General features: G+C 40.9%; 1 protein-coding gene across 3 annotated transcripts in view; it reads left to right on the top strand.

Moving 5' to 3' along the window:
* Nucleotides 1-21634, top strand: part of LOC134352116 (piezo-type mechanosensitive ion channel component 2-like) — a 627709-nt gene that overhangs the window by 485294 nt on the left and 120781 nt on the right. For all 3 annotated transcript variants that reach the window (XM_063059335.1, XM_063059328.1, XM_063059345.1), the window contains 5 exons: nucleotides 5122-5322; nucleotides 7720-7924; nucleotides 9087-9188; nucleotides 15576-15741; nucleotides 18669-18912. In XM_063059335.1, the coding sequence (XP_062915405.1) occupies nucleotides 5122-5322; nucleotides 7720-7924; nucleotides 9087-9188; nucleotides 15576-15741; nucleotides 18669-18912 (918 nt within the window). The remainder of the gene's footprint in view (nucleotides 1-5121; nucleotides 5323-7719; nucleotides 7925-9086; nucleotides 9189-15575; nucleotides 15742-18668; nucleotides 18913-21634) is intronic.

Here is a 21634-nt window from a genome sequence, read left to right as displayed (position 1 = left end):
GTGAGCAAGGAGTGAATGTCAGATGAGAATACCGTAATTTCCACACCTTTCAGTGTTGTTTTATGCAAAGCATTGCCTTCATTGAAACAAGCAGTCATCTCTAGAGTGTATACATCAATTAACATCTACTGAGGGAAGGAGAGCTGGTCCAACCAGTTAAAATTCCAGATAAACAATCATGAGATCTGAACTAACAACACAGTTGGACCTGAATTCAAATCTCACCATGGCAACTACAGATTTTTGATTAATGAAGTGGATTTTGAAGGAAAATATGGAAAGCATGTCAGTCACTGGTAACAGAGGGCTACACAAAGGTTATCAGATTGTTCTAAAGTTCAGTAGTGTCAATTACTTTCCATCCACTTTATATTAAAGAATCAGAATCAGCTTTAATATCACCGGCATGCGTCATAAAATTAATTTTTTTGCGGCAGCAGTACATTGCAATACATAATAAAAGCTATAAATTACAATAAGAAGTATATATAAAAAAGAAATTAAGTAGTGCAAAAAGAGAGGAAAAAGTAGTGAGGTAACGTTTATGGCTTCATTGTCCATTCAGAAATCTGATGGTGGAGGGGAAGAAGCTGTTCCTGAAACATTGAGTATGTGTTTTCAGGCTCCAAAACCACCACCTTGATGGTAGCATTGAGAAGAGGGCACATCCTGGGTGATGGGGGCCCTGAATGATGGCTGCCGCTTTTTGAGATATCACGTTTTGAAGGTTTGGGACATTAGTGCCCATGATGGAGCTGGTTGAGTTTACAACTTCCTGCGTCTTTTTCCGTGCAGTGACCCCTCCATACCATGCGGTGATGCAGCCAGTTAGAAAGCTCTCCTCGGTGCATCACTAGAAATTTGCAAGTGCCTTTGCTGACATACCATGTCTCCTCAAACTCTTAATGAAATATAGCCACTGTTATGCATCAATATGTTGGGCCAGGATAGATCTTCAGAGATGTTGACACCCAGGACCTTGAAACCGCTCACTCTTTCCACTGCTGGTCCCTCAATGAGTCCTGGTATGTGTTCTCTCAACTTCCCCTTCCTGAATTCCACAGTCAATTCCTTGTCCATACTGATGCTGAGTGCAAGATTGATGTTGTGACACCAGTCAACCAGCTGATTTATCTCACTCCTGTACACCACTTTGTCACCATTTCAAATTCTGCCAACAATAGTTGCGTCATCAATAAATCTATGGATGGCATTTGAGCTGTGCTTAGCTACAGAGTCGTGGATGTAGAGAGAATAGAGCAGTGGACTAAGCACACATCCTTGAGGTGCGTCAGTATTGATTGTCAACAAGGAGGAGATATTATTTCTGATCTGCACAGACTGTTGCCTCTCAGTAAGGAAGTCAAGGATCCAGTTACAGAGGGAGATACAGAGGCCCAGGTTTTGGAGCTTGTTCATTGAAACTGAGCATATGATTTTGTTGAACACTGTGCTGTTATCAATGAGCAGCAACCTGACATAGGTATTATAGGTGATTCAAGGCCAAGTGACGAGCTAGTGAGATTGCACCCATTGTAGACCTGTTGTGGAGAGATGGAAATTGCAGCAGGTGTAGGTCCTTACTTATGAGCACCATTGGGCAATAATTGTTGAGGCAGTTCACCCTGCTCTTCGTGGGCACTGGTATGATTGATTCCCTTTTGTAGTTCTGAAATACTCTGATACTTTGAAATTTAGAGTTCTGGAGTGGAATCTTTCTTTTGAATGGGATCTCAGATGATCATCAATCTGTAAAGTCAGACAAATGGAATTTGGTCATAAGGTTTGATAAAAGCAGAGACGAAAGACTCCAGAGGACAGATCTTGCTTCAGACTACTCGTGCTTCCTGATTGATTAGGTTACACCAAATCCTGCTGCAGAAGCTGCATGTTGATGAAATAACAAAGCATCGTTCAAGGAAGCAACTTGTCCTTATGAAAATACAAATTTTAAAAATCACAAGAAACAGTTGCCAGAGTGATTAGAAAGTATTCTGGAATGATGAGATGATGAGGTACAATACATAGAACATAGAAAATCTACAGAACATTACAGGCCTTTCGGCCCACGATGTTGTGCTGACCGTGGAACCTACTCTGGAAGTTGCCTAGAATTTCCCTACCGCATGGCCCTCTATTTTTCTAAGCTCCATGTACCTATCTAAGAGGCTCTTAAAAGACCCTATTGTATCTGCCTCTACCACCTTTGCTGGCAGTGCATTCCACTCACCCACCATTCTCTGTGTGAAAAACTTACCTCTGACATCCCCCTTGTACCTACTTCCAAGTAACTTAAAACTATGCTCCCTGGTGTTAGCCATTTGAGCCCTGGGAAAAAGCCTCTGGCTATCCACACCATCAACGTCCCTCATCACTAATTGGAAAAGAAGCGGAAGGATGTGTATTTCACATCTTCAAAACACGCAGGTTATTTTATTGACCAACAAATTCAGTTTGGTGTATACATTCATATAACCATATAACAATTACAGCACGGAAACAGGCCATCTCGGTCCTTCTAGTCCGTGCCGAACTCTTACTCTCACCTAGTCCCACTGACCTGCACTCAGCTCATAACCCTCCATTCCTTTCCTGTCCATATAGCTGGCCAATTTAACTTGAAATGACAATATTGAACCTGTCTCAACCACTTCTGCTGGAATCTCGTTCCACACAGCTACCACTCTCTGAGTAAAGAAGTTCCCCCTCATTTTACCCCTAAACTTTTGCCCTTTAACTCTCAACTCATGTCCTCTTGTTTGAATCTCCCCCACTCTCAATGGAAAAAGCCTATCCACGTCAACTCTATCTATACCCCTCATAATTTTAAATACCTCTATCAAGTCCCCCCTCAATCTTCTATGCTGCAAAGAATAAAGACCCAACTTGTTCAACCTTTCTCTGTAACTTAGGGGATGAAACCCAGGTAACATTCTAGTAAATCTTCTCTGTACTCTCAATTTTGTTGACATCTTTCCTGTAATTTGGTGACCAAAACTGTACATAATACTCCAAATTTGGCCTTACTAATGCTATGTATAATTTCAACCTTACATCCCAACTCCTAAATTCAATGCTCTGATTTATAAAGGCCAGCATACCAAAAGCTTTCTTCACCACCCTATCCACATGAAATTCCACCTTCAGGGAACTATGCACCATTATTCCTAGATCCCTCTGTTCTACTGTATTCTTCAATGCCCTACCACTTACCATGTATGTCCTATTTTTAGTCCTACCAAAATGTAGCACCTCACATTTATCAGCATTAAACTCTATCTGCCATCTTTCAGCCCACTTTTCTAACTGGCCTAAATCTCTCTGCAAACTTTGAAAACCTACTTCATTATCCACAACCCCACCTATCTTGGTATCATCTGCATACTTACTAATCCAATTTACCACCCCATCATCCAGATCATTAATATATATGACAAACAACATTGGACCCTAAGGCACACAACTAGATACCAGCCTCCAATCTGACAAACAGTCATCCACAGTATTCCTTGCATACTTAATAGCCATTTGCACATTTTATATTAAAACTGCCTCTTAGGCCGTGTTATCTGTTTGCACAGCTGATATAAAGTAAATGTAAGGAAACCTCACTGCAGTGTTCAAGTATGGCACCATTAACAAGACTTTTCCGTGATGTTAATTGGGGAAGAGGTGAACCATAATTTCTTCCAGTTAATTAGCACTTTAATCCATGCAATGCTATTCTTTTCTGGCGCAGTTTTAAATACACTCAAACGTTTTCTTAACCTTCTACGGGCACTGGATTCAGCATCCATTCTCCCTCAAAGGTCACCACCATAACATTACCCATCACTGTGCTGGGATTGTCCCATCTTCAAGAGTCAGGCTTGTTTAGTGTAATTTCCAGTACAAAAGTGTGAATGAGAACTAAATAATTGTTACTCCAGATACAGTGCAGCACACAAAAACACGATAAGATAAAGAACACAGTAATAAAAAAAGCACAATAAATATAAATCTATAAGATTTATGTTATATTATAACAGATTCTCTGCTGCTCCTCCCTTATAATTGCACCACCTGCTCACCAGTCAACTTTGTCCTGCTATGTTTTTATTTAACTCAATGTCACCTTTTAGTCTGAGCATCCATCTGCAAGCACATTGGAAATAAAACTTCTTATTGGACTTAAGATGGAATCTTAAAAACCGTTATTAACTTGGAATTAAAATATGTAATTCAAATGTTCACAGCTGTCCACCAAAGGAGAGTGTTCGGTTGTGTGTACTATTATATGGAATCTCTTTTACAGTATTATTAAATTTCTTGTTTATTTTGGTTTTCCATGCATTTACATAGGACAACATTCAGGAATATAAGTTTAACTTTGGCAAGAGATGTTGAAATTTTTCATCTATCTCCTTAACATGCTTAACACGCTTAGTAATTATAGAGGAGAGAGCCTTGTCCCTGTTTCCCCAACTTTTTCTGTCTTGACTTTGTGTCTATGCCTGCAGCCATGTCATAGTTGTCTTGGTGTACCTTTTTGGGAAAAAGCTACCAAAAAGAACTTACTTCCAAGAGAATGTAGCTTAAAATGCACCTCCGGATGTTGAAAGCAAAACACAGGCAGGTACCCAAGTAATGAAAGTCAGGGAATGCTGAAAATACTGTGGAAATGTGTAGAGAATCTCATTTGACATTTCAGATCCTTGTCTCTTCACTAAAACTTGTGTTGAAATAAAGAATGTAAGTAATCCCACATTCAATAAGATTATGGCTCTTTTACTCAAGTCCACTTCCCTGCACTGAACTATTTCCCTGGATATTCCTATTATCAGAAGTTTTACTCTTAGCTTTGAGTTGATTCTGCCTTACAGTTGAAATAGATTTTGAAGGTCAACTGGCTCATGTCTGGTCTCCATTCCTTGCTCAATGAAACAAGCATTGTTTTTGCAGGAAATACGTCAGCTGTTGTACAGCAACTGTTTGCATTTCTAAATTAGTTACCATCCTAAGAACAATAACTTTCTGCCTGTTGGAATACCTGTTAATTTAAAGGTTGGCAAATAAAACGAGAATATATCTTCAGAGTTTCAGATTAGCCAACCAGAATGTTTGTTTTTCTTTCTATTCCAGAACAACCTATTGATTCTTGCTGTTTTAGCATTTGAAGTGACTGTCTATCGCCATCAGGAATATTTTAGACTTCGCAATAATCTTCCACCTCCAGTAACAAAAACGATCTTTCATGACATCACAAGACAACATCTGGACAATGGGCTGGTTGACTGTGCCAAGTATTTCATCAACTACTTCTACTACAAGTTTGGGTTGGAGGTATATCGTTTACAAAACCAATCTTGTCATAGTGTTATAGAGCACAGAAGCAAGCCCTTTGACACACGACATTCATGTCAACCACCAAGTACTTTGTTGGTAGCTTTTCATGCACTGGCAAATTAAGTGCTTCTGTAGATGCTTTTATGCATTCTTGACAAGAAAAAATCTGCAGAAAATCAAAGCAATAGACAGAAAATGCTGGAGGGACTAAGAAAGCCAGGCAGCACGCTTCTTGGCCTTGTTTGTTCGTCCTTCTCTCTGCTTTAGTTATCATGACTCTCCAAGAAAACACAATAGCAAAGAGGAAAAAAGTGAAACATGAGGAAGAATGGGAGTAGAGAGAAGCAACAGATCGATGTAAGGTGATCTTGAAGAGAGATATAAAAATATGACGGTCACAGATAGAGACAGTGTGCAATCTTTTTCCCAGGGTCGGAGAATCAATAATTAGAGGGAGTAGGGATAAAGTGAGAGGAGAGAGATTTAATAGGAATCTGAGGGGAAACCTTTTCATCCAGAGTGTGGTCAGTATATAGAATGAGCTGCCAGAAGAAGTTTTTGGGGCAGTCACATTAACAATTAACAGCTATTTGGACAAGTACAAATATAGGAAAGGTTTAAAGGGATATGGCGGAAATGCAGGCTAAATGGGATGAGCTTAGATGGGAGTCTTTGCCAGCATGGAACAGTTGGGCTGAAGATTCTATTTCTATGCTGTATGATTCAAAGACTCTCACAGCTTATAAAAAGAGAGAGTCTGTGTCTGGGTGAGCAGTAGAAGAGAAAAGTAAGTAACAGTAATGAATGAGGTTAGTTACGGATGGTAGTACAGATAGTGTAAGTGGGAATGTGTGAAGTGAATTTTCTTCACAAACACATTTACAATAGGTGTATGTATCTCAATAAGTGTCCAAGGTATATTTTGTAAAGCCTGTGACACCCTTGCTTCAGAAGTTTGTGGATTGAGCACAGCAGTCAAGGGTAATACTTCAATGGAATGCTGCACTGTTGGGAGTTGTCTCTTTCAGATCAGCATTGAACTGAAGTCCTGTTTGCTTTCTTAATTGGATGCAAGGCATTCCTTCATTGACTTGAAGAAGAGGAGTATAAATTAACCCAGGAATCCCATCTAACAGCCATCCCCAACCAACACTTAAAAAGAGAGTTGATTATTATTATTTTGCTGTTTATGCTGGCTTCCTGAGCAGAGACTCAATTACAACAATGAGCTCTCATCAAAAATGCTTCATTAACTGTAGCATGTTTGGAAAGTACTGAGATCATGCAAGGCAATATCTAAATAAATTTTTCTTTAATGAAGATGGAGATAAATGGGTTTGATTTAATAGGCATTGTGTAAACATGGTTAAAATGTGACCAAAGTTGTGAATTAAATGTTGCAGGATACCAAATTTAAGAAAATATATGTAAAATGTGAAAAGAAGAATTTAGTTTTGCTGATAAAAAATAAGGCAGCACAAGTGAGAAACAAATAACCCATTGGGTTGAGCAGCATCTGCAGAAGGAAAAGAACTGTTAATGTTTCAGGTCAAAACCCTCCATTCTCTCACCTCTAGAGAGAAAGCTTCCATAAATTGAAATTAAGGTGCAGAAATAACATGTGGAGAAGAGTCAGTTAAACATTAAGTATTGTCAGATTTCCTAATCTCACCAATTTTGCAGCACTGTTTTAGCTCACTTCTTTATTTCCATAGGCTGACCCTCAGTGGCATTATGCAAAACAGATGACAGCAGCCACTATCTGATAGCATTCATCTCGACTAAGTCTTCCCCTCTCTTAACTGAAGCACAGAATTAAATATCGCTGTGATGATTGTACGTTCTACTATCAATTGTTTGGCGACAATAAAGTATAAAGTATAGCTTCTCCCTTGCCCCTTAACTGCCATCTATTTTGGATGAGCCCTTTACAAATAACAATTGAGAAGATCTTGTCTTTCAGCTCCCAATCATAAATTTTGTTCGTCTCCAATCACTGCCCCTGCTCTCATCACTGATGCACTTTTGGTGAGATCATTCACAGCACCATTTTGAACTCAGCTTCCAACTCCAATGCCCCATGAAGGATCTTGACCCAAAACATGTACTGTCCATTTCTGTCCATAGTTACTGCCTGATCTGTTGTTCCTCCAGAATCTTGTGCGTTGCTCTGGATTCCAGCATCTGCCATCTCTTGTGTCCCCATATCCTTTTTGTTGCTAAGATACCCAGCTTTCTCCTCCATGTAACCTATCTCACTCTTTATATCAACCCAGCTATTGCTAGGACAATTATTCCTTCCAGATCTAGCTACTTCTAACCAGCTTTTTCCCAGCCTAAAGATACGCCTTCACAACTGACAACATTCCTGTTTCTCTTTCACTTTACCCACAGATATGTTTCCTCATGACAGTCAATGTGATTGGCCAACGGATGGATCTGTATGCCATGCTTCATGCCTTTTGGCTATTTGCATTACTCTACCGACGTCGCAGGAAAGCCATTGCTGAGATCTGGCCAAAATACTGCTGCTTCCTGGCATGCATTCTGACCTTCCAATACCTGCTCTGCATTGGCATCCCACCCGCTGCTTGCAAAGGTACAAGTCATGATCTTCTGAACTGATTGTAATCTTTACTTGAAAAAATTAATATTCCACTTGATAAAGGGCTTCATAGTACAGCTTAAAGAAAGAGATGTGCAAGTTAACCGTGAAATCCAAACCAAGACTTCAAACAGTTAACTTGGCCATTATCAATTTGCTCTATGTTTAGCAAAACACTGAATGGCTCATTTCGCCCATTATTCTGGTGACTATATTTCCAAAGCACTTGTTGGCTGTAGAGCAGATTGGAATGTCCTGAGGTCTAGAAAGCACAATATAAATCGCAGTCAGTTTTTCTTAATGAATTATTGTTAAATTTAAGACATTAGATAGTAGGGGTCTGATATTTCTTTAATTTAAATAAATTATTAACAAATAGCAATTTAAGACAATAATCAAGAGTTATTATTCAATGAAAGTTACTCTCCCTGTTTCCATGGAAGTTGGGCATAAATCATAATGTTCATATTTTTTCTACTGAGACAAATGTACAAACGTGTTGGTATACTTGGATTTTCAACCAAGAAATGGTGTACTCAAACAAATACTGAAGCAAAGTCCCAACATGGTTCAAACATACAACCTTATTTTATGAGACCAATTTTCTCACTATTCAGCAACCCAGCAAGTTTGTTGTAGAGGGCCACCAGGGAGTGCAGGCTTAATCCTGTAGAGGAGGGGAATAGAAGCCATCAAAAGGTTTTAACTGCCAGGGAAGGTTTACCACACACACATTGATCTCACCTCTCTTAGCACAGCTAAGCATGGTTGACAGGCTAATGTTGTTATGTCTCTTTATATCTCTGAAGAAGATAGAGTTACATACTTCTGACAAATAAACGTACAACTAATTCTCTTCCAACAATTGTTGATGGCATCAAGGGAAGAAACAAATATTACAGCCATCTAATCAGTTAAGAGAGAAACATTTTTTTCATGGAATAGACTTGGTTGAAATAACATAACCAGGGCAGGAAAACAATGTACAGCTCGCAAGCCATTCACAGCTGAAATAGCAAGATATGTTTTTAGTCAGTCTACATTCTTGTTTTTGATCTTAGTGACAGCAAAGCATTCCAAAATGAAATATAGACTAATCCATTTCAATCCCTAAATACCAAATGATGCATTTAATTGTATTGCTTTTGTGTTTCAGAGTATCCATGGAGATTTGCTAGTGCCAACATTAATTCGAACTTTATTAAGTGGTTGTACTTTCCAGATTTCATCATAAATCCTAATCCAATGTTTCTTATCTGTGAGTACATAGAATGTTTCGAATATCATTCGTGTTAGAGATTGAATTTAGAAGTAAGTCAGAATTCCTTCAGCTCTCAACAAGTCTACGTCTTGTTGGTGTTTAACAGCATCTATTTTATTTATTGTTGTGATTTCAAAGCTCTGTCTATTTTATAATCTAGTATCATCTGCTTCCACCAGAGACTATAAAAATCCATATTCTCTGCTTTGGACCATTACACTGCAATGCTTGCAAGTAACTGCTGGAGGACCTCAGTGGGTCAAGCAGCATCTGTGCTGGGTGGGGTGCAAGTGGGGGAGTGTGGGTTGGAAGAATTGTTCACATTTCAAGTCAAGATCCTGCATTAGGACAGATACTAAATTTACAGGCCTAATGTAGAGCCTTGACCTAAAACATGGACAATGCTTTTCCAGCCACAGATGCTGCTCAGTTGCTGAGGTTCGTCATCAGTTTGTTTTTCACTCCAGAATCCGGCATCTGCAGTCATTTGTATTTGCACTTGCTTGCTTATTAGCTGAATACTGGGTTCAAGTTATATTCATGGATAACTTCCCACAGCTATGAAATACAAAATTAGTGAAACAAACAATTAAACAATTGCAACTATAATATTCATTTAATAAGGATTAAATATTATGCTGAAATTACAATATGACAAAACTCTGGGTAAAAATAATGCTCTGTCTTTGAATCATGGAGTCACAACCAGAGAAAGTTCCAATTAAATAATCAAGCAAGCGGAAGTTCTCAGTAGACAACTAATGGAAAGTTTAAAAAAAAGCAAATTGTAGATGTTGGAAATCTGAAGCAGAAAATTCTGGAAAACTTTTGGAAGGGCCACAAGCTTAAAATATTGGCTGTTTTTTTTTCTCGACAGATGTCTGGTTTGCTCAGATTTTCCAGCATTTTCTGTTTGTGTTTCCTTCCATTGGTTGGTAATCACGTTGCCTGAAGCCGTACAGGGATGATAGATATCTGTCACTGGGCTGCGGGGTGGTTGCGTTATGGAAAATCGTTGCCCAGGTGATAGGAACAGGAGTGGGTTGGGGAGGAGGCTGAATTCTGTATTTTGAGGAGGAAAGGAGTGAGGTGATGGTAGTGTCTGTGCTGATGGCAATTGGAGCCTGGGTTGGGGTAGTGTGATGGACTGAGATTGAGGCCTCATGGGGTATCAGTAGGGTAGTGAGGGTGCTGAGAGGTCAGTAGTGGAGTGTGCAGCAACCAGACCCTGGGAATGATGGGTTCCCATTAGATCAAAGTCAATGTCAAGTTTATTGTTATGTGTGCAAGTACATAAGTGTTGTCATCGTCGTGGCTATCCCTCGAGGTCGAGGATGATGGTTTTCGTTCTGTTGATCTATTTATGGGCTCTCAAGTGGCTTATGAATCCAATCTTGGCTTTGAAAATTCTTCCACATTCAGGACAAGTAGTTCCAGATGGCAGATCGGGCTTTGGTTGTTGCTGCCTCTCTTTCCATTTCCTTCTCTTTTCTTCTAATTCTGTGCATCTATTGGCTTCGGAAGTTGCTGTTCCTTCTTGGATGATGGCTTGCCAGAGTTTCCTGTCCTTGGCATTGATTTCCGAATTGTTGATGTCGATGTTACATTTTTTCATGTTGGCTTTTAAGACGTCTTTGAATCTCTTCTGTTGTCTGCCTCTTTTGTGTTTGCCTTCTTTAAGCTGGGAGTAGAAGATTTGTTTCGGCAGACGTTCATCTTTCATCCAAACAATATGACCACTCCACCTTAGTTGGTTCTTGATGACGTAGGCTTCAATGCTTGTTCTTTTTGCTTCATTTAGCACGCTGACGTTGGTTCTTCTATCTTCCCAGCTGATATTTAAGATGTTTCGAAGACAACGTTGATGGAACTTTTCAAGTGCCTTCAGATGTCGTCGGTATGCTGTCCAGGTTTCTGATGCATACAGGAGCGTTGGGATTACCACTGCTTTGTACACTAACATTTTGGTGTCTGTTCAGATGTCACGATCATGAAAGACTCTTGTTCGGAGATGTCCAAAAGCTGTTCCAGCGCATTTAAGACGATGTTGGATCTCGTCATTAAGGTCGACATTGGAGGAGAGATGAATTCCAAGATATGGAAAGTGGTCCACGTTTTCCATGGTTGTTTCGCCAAGTTGAATTGATGGTTCTATCCAATTTGTCTCGGTTGGTAGATGATCTGAGTCTTCTTGGAAATGATGGTAAGTCCAAGTTTCGTGTATGCACAGTTGAAGGCAGTCAAAATCTGTTGTAGGTGGTTTTCTGAAAGAGCTGCAACACTGTTGTCATCTGCGTATTGGAACTCGATGAGGGAACTCGTGGATGTCTTGTTTTTGCACTTGAGACGGGCAAGATTGAAAAGTCTGCCATCTGTTCTGTAGACAATTTCGATTCCTGGGGGTAGGTTGTCCTTGATAATGTGGATGATTGTCGCAATGAAGATGGTGAACGAAGTTGGGGCAATCACGCATCCCTGTTTTACTCCTGATCTAACTTGAAAAAGCTCACAGTTACTGTTGCTGACCATGACTGTGGCAAGCAAGCCATCGTGGAGGAGTCTCAGGATTCGAATGTACTTTTCGGGGCATCCAGAGGTGGATAGGACATCCCATAGGAGTTCCCTTGATACTCAGTCAAAGGCTTTGATGAGGTCGATGAATGCCATGTACAAAGACTGAAGTTGTTTACGATATTTTTCTTGTAGTTGTCGCATTGTGAAGATCATGTCGATTGTTCCACGTGATGGTCTAAAACCAACTTGTGTCTCTGGAAGGATCTTCTCGGCTAAAGGCTTGAGCCGGTTGTTCATGATGCGGGTGAGGATCTTTCCTGCTGTTGCTAACAGGGAAATTCCATGATAGTTTCCACATTCAGATCGATCGCCTTTCCTTTTGTAGATGGTAACGACTGCTGAGTCTCTAAAGTCTTCTGGTACGTTTTCATTTATCCAGATCTTGATGCGAAGTTGATGCAGTTGATAATGAAGCGGGTTACCTGCAATTTTGTAGACCTCGGCTGGTATTCCATCGAGTCCAGCGGCCTTGTTGTTTTTCAAAGTTTTGATAGCTTCCTTGACTTCTTCAAGTGTTGGTATTTTGCTTAGGGAGTCGTCAATGGGCTGTTTTGGAATGTTGTTAATCACATTCCTGTCAAATGAGACGGTTTGATTTAGAAGATATTCAAAGTGCTCTCTCCATCTAGAATTGATATCAGCATTGCTCTTCATGATGGTTGAACCATCTTGGCTTTTGAGAGGGGCTTGACCATGAGTGGCTGGGCCAAAAATAGCTTTAGTTGCGTTGAAAAAGCCTCGAATGTCATTGGCGTCTGCTAGTTGTTGGATTTCCTGAGCTTTCTTCCTCCACCATTGGTTTTTCAGGTTTCGGGTGCTCTTCTGGACTGCAGCCTTTTATTCTTGATAGCGTTTCCTTTTGGTAGCCGATTGTTGGTCATTTTGTAAGGTAATGAAAGCTTTTCTCTTTTCGTTGTTGAGTTGTTAGAGTAGTTTGTTGTTATCATCGAACCAATCCTGATGTTTTTTCATCTTGAACCCAATTGTTTCTTTGCAGGAGGTAATGATAGTGTTCTTCTACAGTGGTCTTCTACAGATGGTGGGATTTGTTGATGCAGTTGTTCTTGAAGATTTTATTGGAACTTCTGTACATAGTTGATGTCTTGAAGGATGTCAACATTAAATTTCTTAATGATGTTCCAATTTTGGTGTTTCCTTTTGGACCAAGTCTTCATTCTCATGGTGGACGAGTTGAGGTCAATGGTCTGCCAGCACTCGTCAGCACCAGTAACAGCTCTTGTTATCAGTACATCTTGTTGGTCCTGAGATCGTACGATGATGTAGTCGTTCAGGTGCTAATGGTTGGAGTGTGGATGCTGCCAGAAGACTTTGTGCCTGTTTTTCTGGTGAAGTAGGGTGTTTGTAATCACCAGGTTGTGTTCAGCACATTTGGAGAGGAGTGTTCCATTGGCATTGACCTTGCCAACTCCTTCCTTGCTTATTATTCCAGTCCAGAGCCTATGATCTTTCCCGACTCTGGCATCGAAGTCTCTCAAGAGAATGACCTTGTCGTTGTTGGGAACAGAGGAAAGGATGTGGTCAAGTTGGGCGTAAAAGTTCATCTTTACTGCATCTTCAGTGTCCAGAGTTGGAGCGTAGGCGCTGATGATGGTGGCGTGTTGGTTCTTGACAAGCTGGATTCGCAGAGTCATGAGACGTTTGTTGATTCCCAATGGTTGCTCTGTCAGCTTCTGAAGTAGGCTGTTTTGGATGGCAAAACCTACTCCATGGATCCTCGGTTGTTCAGGATCAAGTCCTTTCCAGAAAAAGATGTATTGACCTTGCTCTTCCTTAAGTTACCCTCCTCCAGCTCTGTGGATCTCACTCAGAGCAACATTGTTAAAGTTGAATTTTTGGAGTTCCCTGGCAACAAAGGCCTCTCTGGTCGGTCTGAGTTTGGGTTATCCATCAGCGTTCATATATTCCAGGTTCCAAATTTCATAGTTTCACTTCTCGATGTTTTTTGACAGCATGATGGTGATCCCTCTGGACGCGGCTTTCCAGACAGGATGGGGTGAAACAGATTATTTTTAGGGCACCTTTTCTAGCCCCTTCCCAGTTCGGGGTGTGCAGAGTGGATCCTAAATAGGGCTGCGGAACAACTTTCCTGCTTCTGTCCAAAAGTTGAGCAACTGAATCAAGTATTCAACGCTTTCTTGCCGGTTCTTGACTAGGAGCTTCCAGCCATCACATTGCCTGTTCCCGTCGCGCTCCCCCGATCGACGAAAGACTTGAAGAAGACGCCTGTGCGTGTATTTGTTTAACGTGTACTTGATGTTGCACTCCAAGAAGTACACGATACTTCACAAATCAACCAACTGATTCCAATGGCATGGAAACCACAACGCTTGGAGCTGATGGATGTACAAGTACAATGAAAAACTTACTAACAGCAGCATTACAGGCATTTAGTATGAAAATACTCAACATTCATGATGGAAACATAAATTAAACGTAAATTGTACTCAATGTTTACAAGAAAGACCACAATTCATGCGAAGTGATCAGAGTAGTCAGAGTGTTGTGAAACTGCAGTGAATAGGGTTGTGCAGGCTGGCTGCTTCAGGAACTGAATGGTTGAAGGGAAGTAGCTGTTCTTGAATTTCCTGCCCGGTGGTAGCTGTGAAGAGATGACCGAGATGGTGGAGATCTTTGATGATGGATGTTATCTTCTTGGTGGATTGTTCACTGAATCTGTGCCAGGGGTAAAAATGGTCGATTCCCAGGGGATCTGTCATCTGGTTAGTGAAGGGATATGCAGAAAGCAGGAATTCATGCCTGGGGAGATTGCCACGTAGTTTTTTGGGAAGGATTCCATGCCAGAAGATGGTAAACAAGTTGTTAGTTTATAAAAATTATCTGACTCCCTCTAGTGGGCTGTGACAGTCCAATTGTAGAACATTTCCTGCGAAGGGATCATCATTATTAAAGCATGGACATTCCAAGAGGAAGCAGTACCAGTTTTCCTCAGAATAATATATCATAATTGCTAAAGATGCATGGATGGGAGCATCATCATCATCATATATACCAAAGGTGTGGAATTTACATTATTGACATAAGGATGAAGAGGCTGATTGTATTTCTGCAACAGTATCATAGACCAACACAGCCTGATAAGTCCATGCTGGACACTGGCCACAGAATGGGATAAACTGACCCTGACATCGTTTCAGGCCCAAGAAAAAAAATCAAGCTGTCTGAACTTGTATATCAGAACATTTCCGACAGCCGAAACAATTGTAATCTTAAAGACCACATTGTTTGCTAATGTATCCATAAAGATTAGAGTTTCCGTGTTTTGAACTGTAGGGAAGAAAAGGAATCTTTTGAAAGAGAAAGATGATCAATCTGGGCAGTCTGTGGAGAAAGGAAAGGAGATTGTAATACCAGACCTTTTAATTAATGCAGGGTATTTTAAAGTGTGGCAAATGGTGTAACATGGTGGATGACATGGGCAAGTATCCACCTGTGGAGTATCTAGAACTAGGGATTTCTGTATAAAAATAAGACAGAGATAAAGAAAGCTTTTTTTCTCTCTGAGTGATGAGAGTTTATGGAAATCTGTCCCTCAAAGGGTAATGATGAAACAGTGTCAAATTATTTTTAAACAGCAGTAGATGTGTTGTTGATAAGTTGTGGATTGAAAGGTAGACTCAAACGTAGAGCGAAAGTTACAATCAATCAGCCACATTCTTGTTGATTGGTAGAGCCAGGACCATATACCCTAATTCATATGTTCAGTTGCAACAATTCCCCTTGTGTCTGACAGGAATATCTATCGGAGTCACATAAAACACTGTTTTTCAGATGACTTTATGATGTTGCTGTGTGCGTCACTACAGTGGCAGGTGTTTGAAGATGAAAACAAAGCTGCAGTGAGGATCGTTGCTGGGGACAATGTGGAGATCTGCAGAGATCTGGATGCAGCGACATTCAGTCAACACAACCCAGTACCAGACTTTATTCATTGCAGGTGAAGCATAAACTCTGGTCGACAGCTTTCATATTTACTGGGAGACCAGTAGCAACTCTAACATGTGCTAATGCTCACTATTCTCTATCTACTGAATTTATTGAAAGTAGTAAGCATCATCATCAGAAAGGGAATTTATTTATAGCCAAACTTGTCATAGTTCATAAGTGAATACACACACACTCGCTCCCCCTCTCCCCTCTCCCCTCTCCCCTCTCCCCTCTCCCCTCTCCCCTCTCCCCTCTCCCCTCTCCCCTCTCCCCTCTCCCCTCTCCCCTCCCCCCTCCCCCCTCCTCCCTCTCCCCCTCCCCTCTCCCCCCTCTTCCCTCTCCCCCTCCCCTCTCCCGCGGTTCATTGGGACCAGTACCTTTTGGCTGGTCCAATTAGCCAAAGTTTCATTGAAATAGTTGAAAAGGTATAAAAAATGCAAACTACCATTTAACTGAGTAATAAATTATGCATTTAAATAAAATACAAATCAAATTAGGACACTACCAAAACTACAATAGTACTATAAAATAATGTATTCATTCTTAATAGTTATCGATGGAGGATTCATTCAGTGTTCTTTTGACTGACTGTGAATGAACAAAATCAGTGTTGATAGTGGACTGCCTTCATGCAATGCATTCAGTGATTGGATCAAAGATGTGATAACAGCACATTTGGAAAGCAGTGATATCATTGGACAAAGTCAGCATGGATTTGTGAAAGGAAAATCATGTCTGACGAATCTCATAGAATTTTTTGAGGATGTAACTAGTAGAGTGGATAGGGGAGAACCAGTGGATGTGGTATACTTGGATTTTCAAAAGGCTTTTGACAGGGTCCCACACAGGAGATTAGTGTGCAAACTTAAAGCACAAGGTATTGGGGGTAAGGTATTGATGTGGATAGAGAGTTGGTTGGCAGACAGGAAGCAAAGAGTGGGAATAAATGGGACCTTTTCAGAATGGCAGGCAGTGACTAGTGGGGTACCGCAGGGTTCAGTGCTGGGACCCCAGTTGTTTACAATATATATTAATGACTTGGATGAGGGAATTAAATGCAGCATCTCCAAGTTTGCGGATGACACGAAGCTGGGCGGCAGTGCTAGCTGTGAGGAGGATGCTAAGAGGATGCAGGGTGACTTGCATAGGTTAGGTGAGTGGGCAGATTCATGGCAGATGCAATTTAATGTGGATAAATGTGAAGTTATCCACTTTGGTGGCAAAAACAGGAAAACAGATTATTATCTGAATGGTGGCCGATTAGGAAAAGGGGAGGTGCAACGAGACCTGGGTGTCATTATACACCAGTCATTGAAAGTGGGCATGCAGGTACAGCAGGCGGTGAAAAAGGCGAATGGTATGCTGGCATTTATAGCAAGAGGATTCGAGTACAGGAGCAGGGAGGTACTACTGCAGTTGTACAAGGCCTTGGTGAGACCACGCCTGGAGTATTGTGTGCAGTTTTTGTCCCCTAATCTGAGGAAAGACATCCTTGCCATAGAGGGAGTACAAAGAAGGTTCACCAGATTGATTCCTGGGATGGCAGGACTTTCATATGATGAAAGACTGGATGAACTAGGCTTATACTCGTTGGAATTTAGAAGATTGAGGGGGGATCTGATTGAAATATATAAAATCCTAAAGGGATTGGACAGGCTAGATGCAGGAAGATTGTTCCCGATGTTGGGGAAGTCCAGAATGAGGGGTCACAGTTTGAGGATAAAGGGGAAGCCTTTTAGGACCGAGATTAGGAAAAACTTCTTCACACAGAGAGTGGTGAATCTGTGGAACTCTCTGCCACAGGAAACAGTTGAGGCCAGTTCATTGGATATATTTAAGAGGGAGTTAGATATGGCCCTTGTGGCTAAAGGGATCAAGGGGTATGGAGGGAAGGCTGGTGCAGGGTTCTGAGTTGGATGATCAGCCATGATCATACTGAATGGCGGTGCAGGCTCAAAGGGCCGAATGGCCTACTCCTGCACCTATTTTCTATATTTCTATGATTTCAATACCTTCAAACTATTTGCAGTTCCTAACTTGCTGAGTAGTGAAATCACTTCATTTTCACTCCTGGCCGTTTCTGGCATCTCCAAGCCAAAATGCTTGAAACTGCACTGAGCAAAACGGTTCTGAATTGTCTTGCTGCTTATTTCTCACCAATGATCAGTGACACTATTAAAGACTGTCTGCTTTAAGCACAGTGTAGAGCCACATCACGTACACACGACTGATGCCAGTTAGAAATTGGCAACAGGCTCCTGCCCCGATTAAACAGCATAGTGTCTCAAATAAGTGAAGGGAGTCCCGATCCTGGCTATTTTCTCAATTTGCTTTTGTTCTTTAAGAGTTGTCCCAAATAAGTAGCTGCCCCAATTAACTGAAATCCACTCTGTGTGTGTGTGTTTATCTACACTGTATATTTAACTATATAACTTATATCAACTATATATGTGTGTGTGTGTTTATCTACACTGTATATTTAACTATATAACTTATATCAACTATATATATGTGTGTGTGTATATATACATACATATACACACATGCACACACTGTATATGTTGTTGTATATAAATATATCTCTTAATAGGTCATAAATTTGTACTGCATAGAGACAGGCTCTGCATATCTTTGCCAATCATCATCCCTATCTATGCTAATCCTGTTTGCCTGCATTAATTATATATTCTTCAAAGTTTTTCACTCAGAGAAGGTGAAAAAAAACACAGGTGCTGAAAATGTGAAATAAAAGTAAGAAGTGCTGGAAGCAGCAGGTCAGGTAGCATCTGTGGAAAGAGAAGTAAGAGAGAGAGAGGAGCAGTTAGGAATTAAGGTCTGGGACTCCTTATTGGAACTCAGTTCACTAACTAAAATCAATGTAATGTTTATAGTCTTGCAACCAACACTTGATTTTTTTTTTATCTTTTTCAAACACAGGTCTTACCTGGACATGATCAAAGTTATTGGATTCAGTTACTTATTTTGGTTCGTGCTCACAATCATCTTTATCACAGGAACTACCCGTATCAGCATCTTCTGCATGGGTTACCTGGTTGCCTGTTTTTATTTCCTACTTTTTGGTGGAGAGCTTTTATTAAAACCCATTAAAATAATTCTGCAGTACTGGGATTGTCTTATAGCCTACAACGTATTTGTGATCACAATGAAGAATATTCTGTCTGTAAGTAACTGTTGCAAGCTTTAAGCTCTGGTGAAGACTTTTGTTTTGTTCTTGTATCTTTTATCAGGATGTAATTTTGTAGCATTTTTTCAGCTGGCACAAGCTTGTTGTGCTATATTGTTTCCTCCTTTCCAGTAAATATCCATAATTTCATGTTTCTATCCCATCAAATGGGCAAATAAAGACTAGATGGGATTGATGAAATTTTAATGCTTCTCATTTGTAGGGCAGGATTGCTAGGGGAATATTTAATTGTGTGATAATGTTATAGAAAATCATCTTAGGTATACAGGCAGCATCTCTAGGAAGAGGTACAGTTGACGTTTCAGGCCGAGACCCTTCGTCAGGACTAACTAAAGGAAGAACTAGTAAGAGATTTGAAAGTGGGAGGGGGAGGGGGAGATCCAAAATGATAGGAAAAGACAGGAGGGGGAGGGATGGAGCCAAGAGCTGGACAGGTGATAGGCAAAAGGGATAAGAGAGGATCATGGGACAGGAGGTCCAGGGAGAAAGACAAGGGGGGGAGGGAACCAGAGGATGGGCAAGGAGTATAGTCAGAGGGACAGAGGGGGAGAAAATGAATGTGTGAATAAAAATAAATAACGGATGGGGTACGAGCGGGAGGTGGGGCATTAGCGGAAGTTAGAGAAGTCAATGTTCATGCCATCAGGTTGGAGACTACCCAGACGGAATATAAGGTGTCATTCCTCCAACCTGAGTGTGGGTTCATCTTTACAGTAGAGGAGGCCGTGGGTAGACATGTCAGAATGGGAATGGGATGTGGAATTAAACTAGGAGGCTATCCGCGGCCTCCTCTACTGTAAAGATGAACCTGCACTCAAGTTGGAGGAACAACACCTTATATTCCGTCTGGGTAGCCGCCAACCTGATGGCATGAACATTAACTTCTCTAACTTCTGCTAATGCCCCACCTCCCCCTCGTACCCCATCCGTTATTTATTTTTATACACACATTCTTTCTCTCACTCTCCTTTTTCTCCCTCTGTCCCTCTGACTATACCCCTTGCCCATCCTCTGGGTTCCCCCCCACCTTGTCTTTCTCCCCGGACCTCCTGTCCCATGATCCTCTCATATCCCTTTGCCAATCACCTGTCCAGCTCTTGGCTCCATTCCTCCCCCTCCTGTCTTCTCCTATCATTTTGGATCTCACCCTCCCCCTCCTACTTTGAAATCTCTTACTAACTCTTCCTTCAGTTAGTCCTGACGAAGGGTCTCGGCCTGAAACTTCGACTGTACCTCTTCCTAGAGATGCTGCCTGGCCTGCTGCGTTCACCAGCAACTTTGATGTGTGTTGCCAGCATCTGCAGAATTCCTGTTGTTTAGGTATACACTCAGTTAATTCTGGCAGGTAATAATTCCTGGTGTTATTTCCCTGTAAATGTGGCTAAATCAGTCTTCACCCACTTTTTCCCTTGTTTAAAATCCCTAACTTTCTTTCTGATGTCCTTCTGCCAAATGTTTTCACCTTTGATCAGTTGTCATGCATTGCCCCGTGAGATGAAAGCCGGCTCAGGCTCAGTGGGACAGATAGGAGAGCTGCTGCCTCAAAGCTCCAATGACCAGCTTAAGTCAGAGAGGCCTGTGCAGAGTTTGTGCATTCTCCCTATGATTAATGGATTTCCCCTAAATGTACACAGACCACAAAACATTTCAGCACAGGAGTGGGCCCTTTGTCCTACAACATTGTGCAAAAATAATTCACCTCATTAGACAAATCCCTTTTGTCTGCATGTGGTCCATATCCCTCTATTTTCTACAATTCTATATGATTGTCTGTTCCACCATTACCCTTGGCACTCCTGGGTAAAAGATATAAACTGTCTATCTATTTCTTTTTTTTTTAACTTCTATCAAGTCTCCTGCTCAATCACCACTGATCCAGAAGAAACAACTCTACTTTGTCTGTCCTCTTCTTGTATCCCTCTACTCTAGGCAACATATCGGCAAATTATTTCTGCACCATTTCCAAAGCCTCCACATCCTTCTTATAATGGAATGACCAGAACTGAACTATTATTCCAGATGCTGTCTAACCAAAGTTTTGTAAAACTGCAACATTATTTTGTTACTCTTGAACTCAATGCATTGACAGTTAAAGGCGAGCATGCCATATATCTCAAGAATGCCGAGAATCACATCTCAACCAAACTGAGCAGGGACAACAGTTTTCCTTCACCAAGATGGAGATGTGAACGAGGTGGAGTCTTACTACCATCTGTGGTTTCATGTTTGCCTTGTCTCAGACCAGCTATTTTTCTTCAATTTCAAATTGATTTTAAACATAGAAGATAGATTGTACTATACAGCACCTGAAAAGATGCTTTGCCTCCCAATGTCTGCACCAAATGTGATGACAAATTAAACTAATTATTTTCTGCCAACGTATGATTCATAACCATTGATACCTCCGTGTTCATCTAAAAGCCACTATCACATCAGCTTCCAACACAACCCCCTAGAAAATCATTTCAGACACCTACCACTCTCTGTGTAAAGATAAATAAATAAATAACTTGCCATGGTTCCTTTAAACCTTACCCCCTCTCACCTTGAATACATGTACTCTACTACTTGGCATTTCTACCCTATGAAAAAATTATGACGATGCCTCTTTTAAACTGATAAACTCTTATCAAGTCCCCCATCAGTCTCTGCTGCTCCAGAGGAAACAATCTAAGGTTGTCCAGCCTCTCCTCATAGA

This window comes from Mobula hypostoma, chromosome 1, assembly GCF_963921235.1.
Source record: "Mobula hypostoma chromosome 1, sMobHyp1.1, whole genome shotgun sequence".
Classification (NCBI taxonomy): Eukaryota; Metazoa; Chordata; class Chondrichthyes; order Myliobatiformes; family Myliobatidae; genus Mobula; species Mobula hypostoma.
Note: the sequence above shows the minus strand (reverse complement) of the source record. Positions and strands in the feature narration are given on the sequence as shown.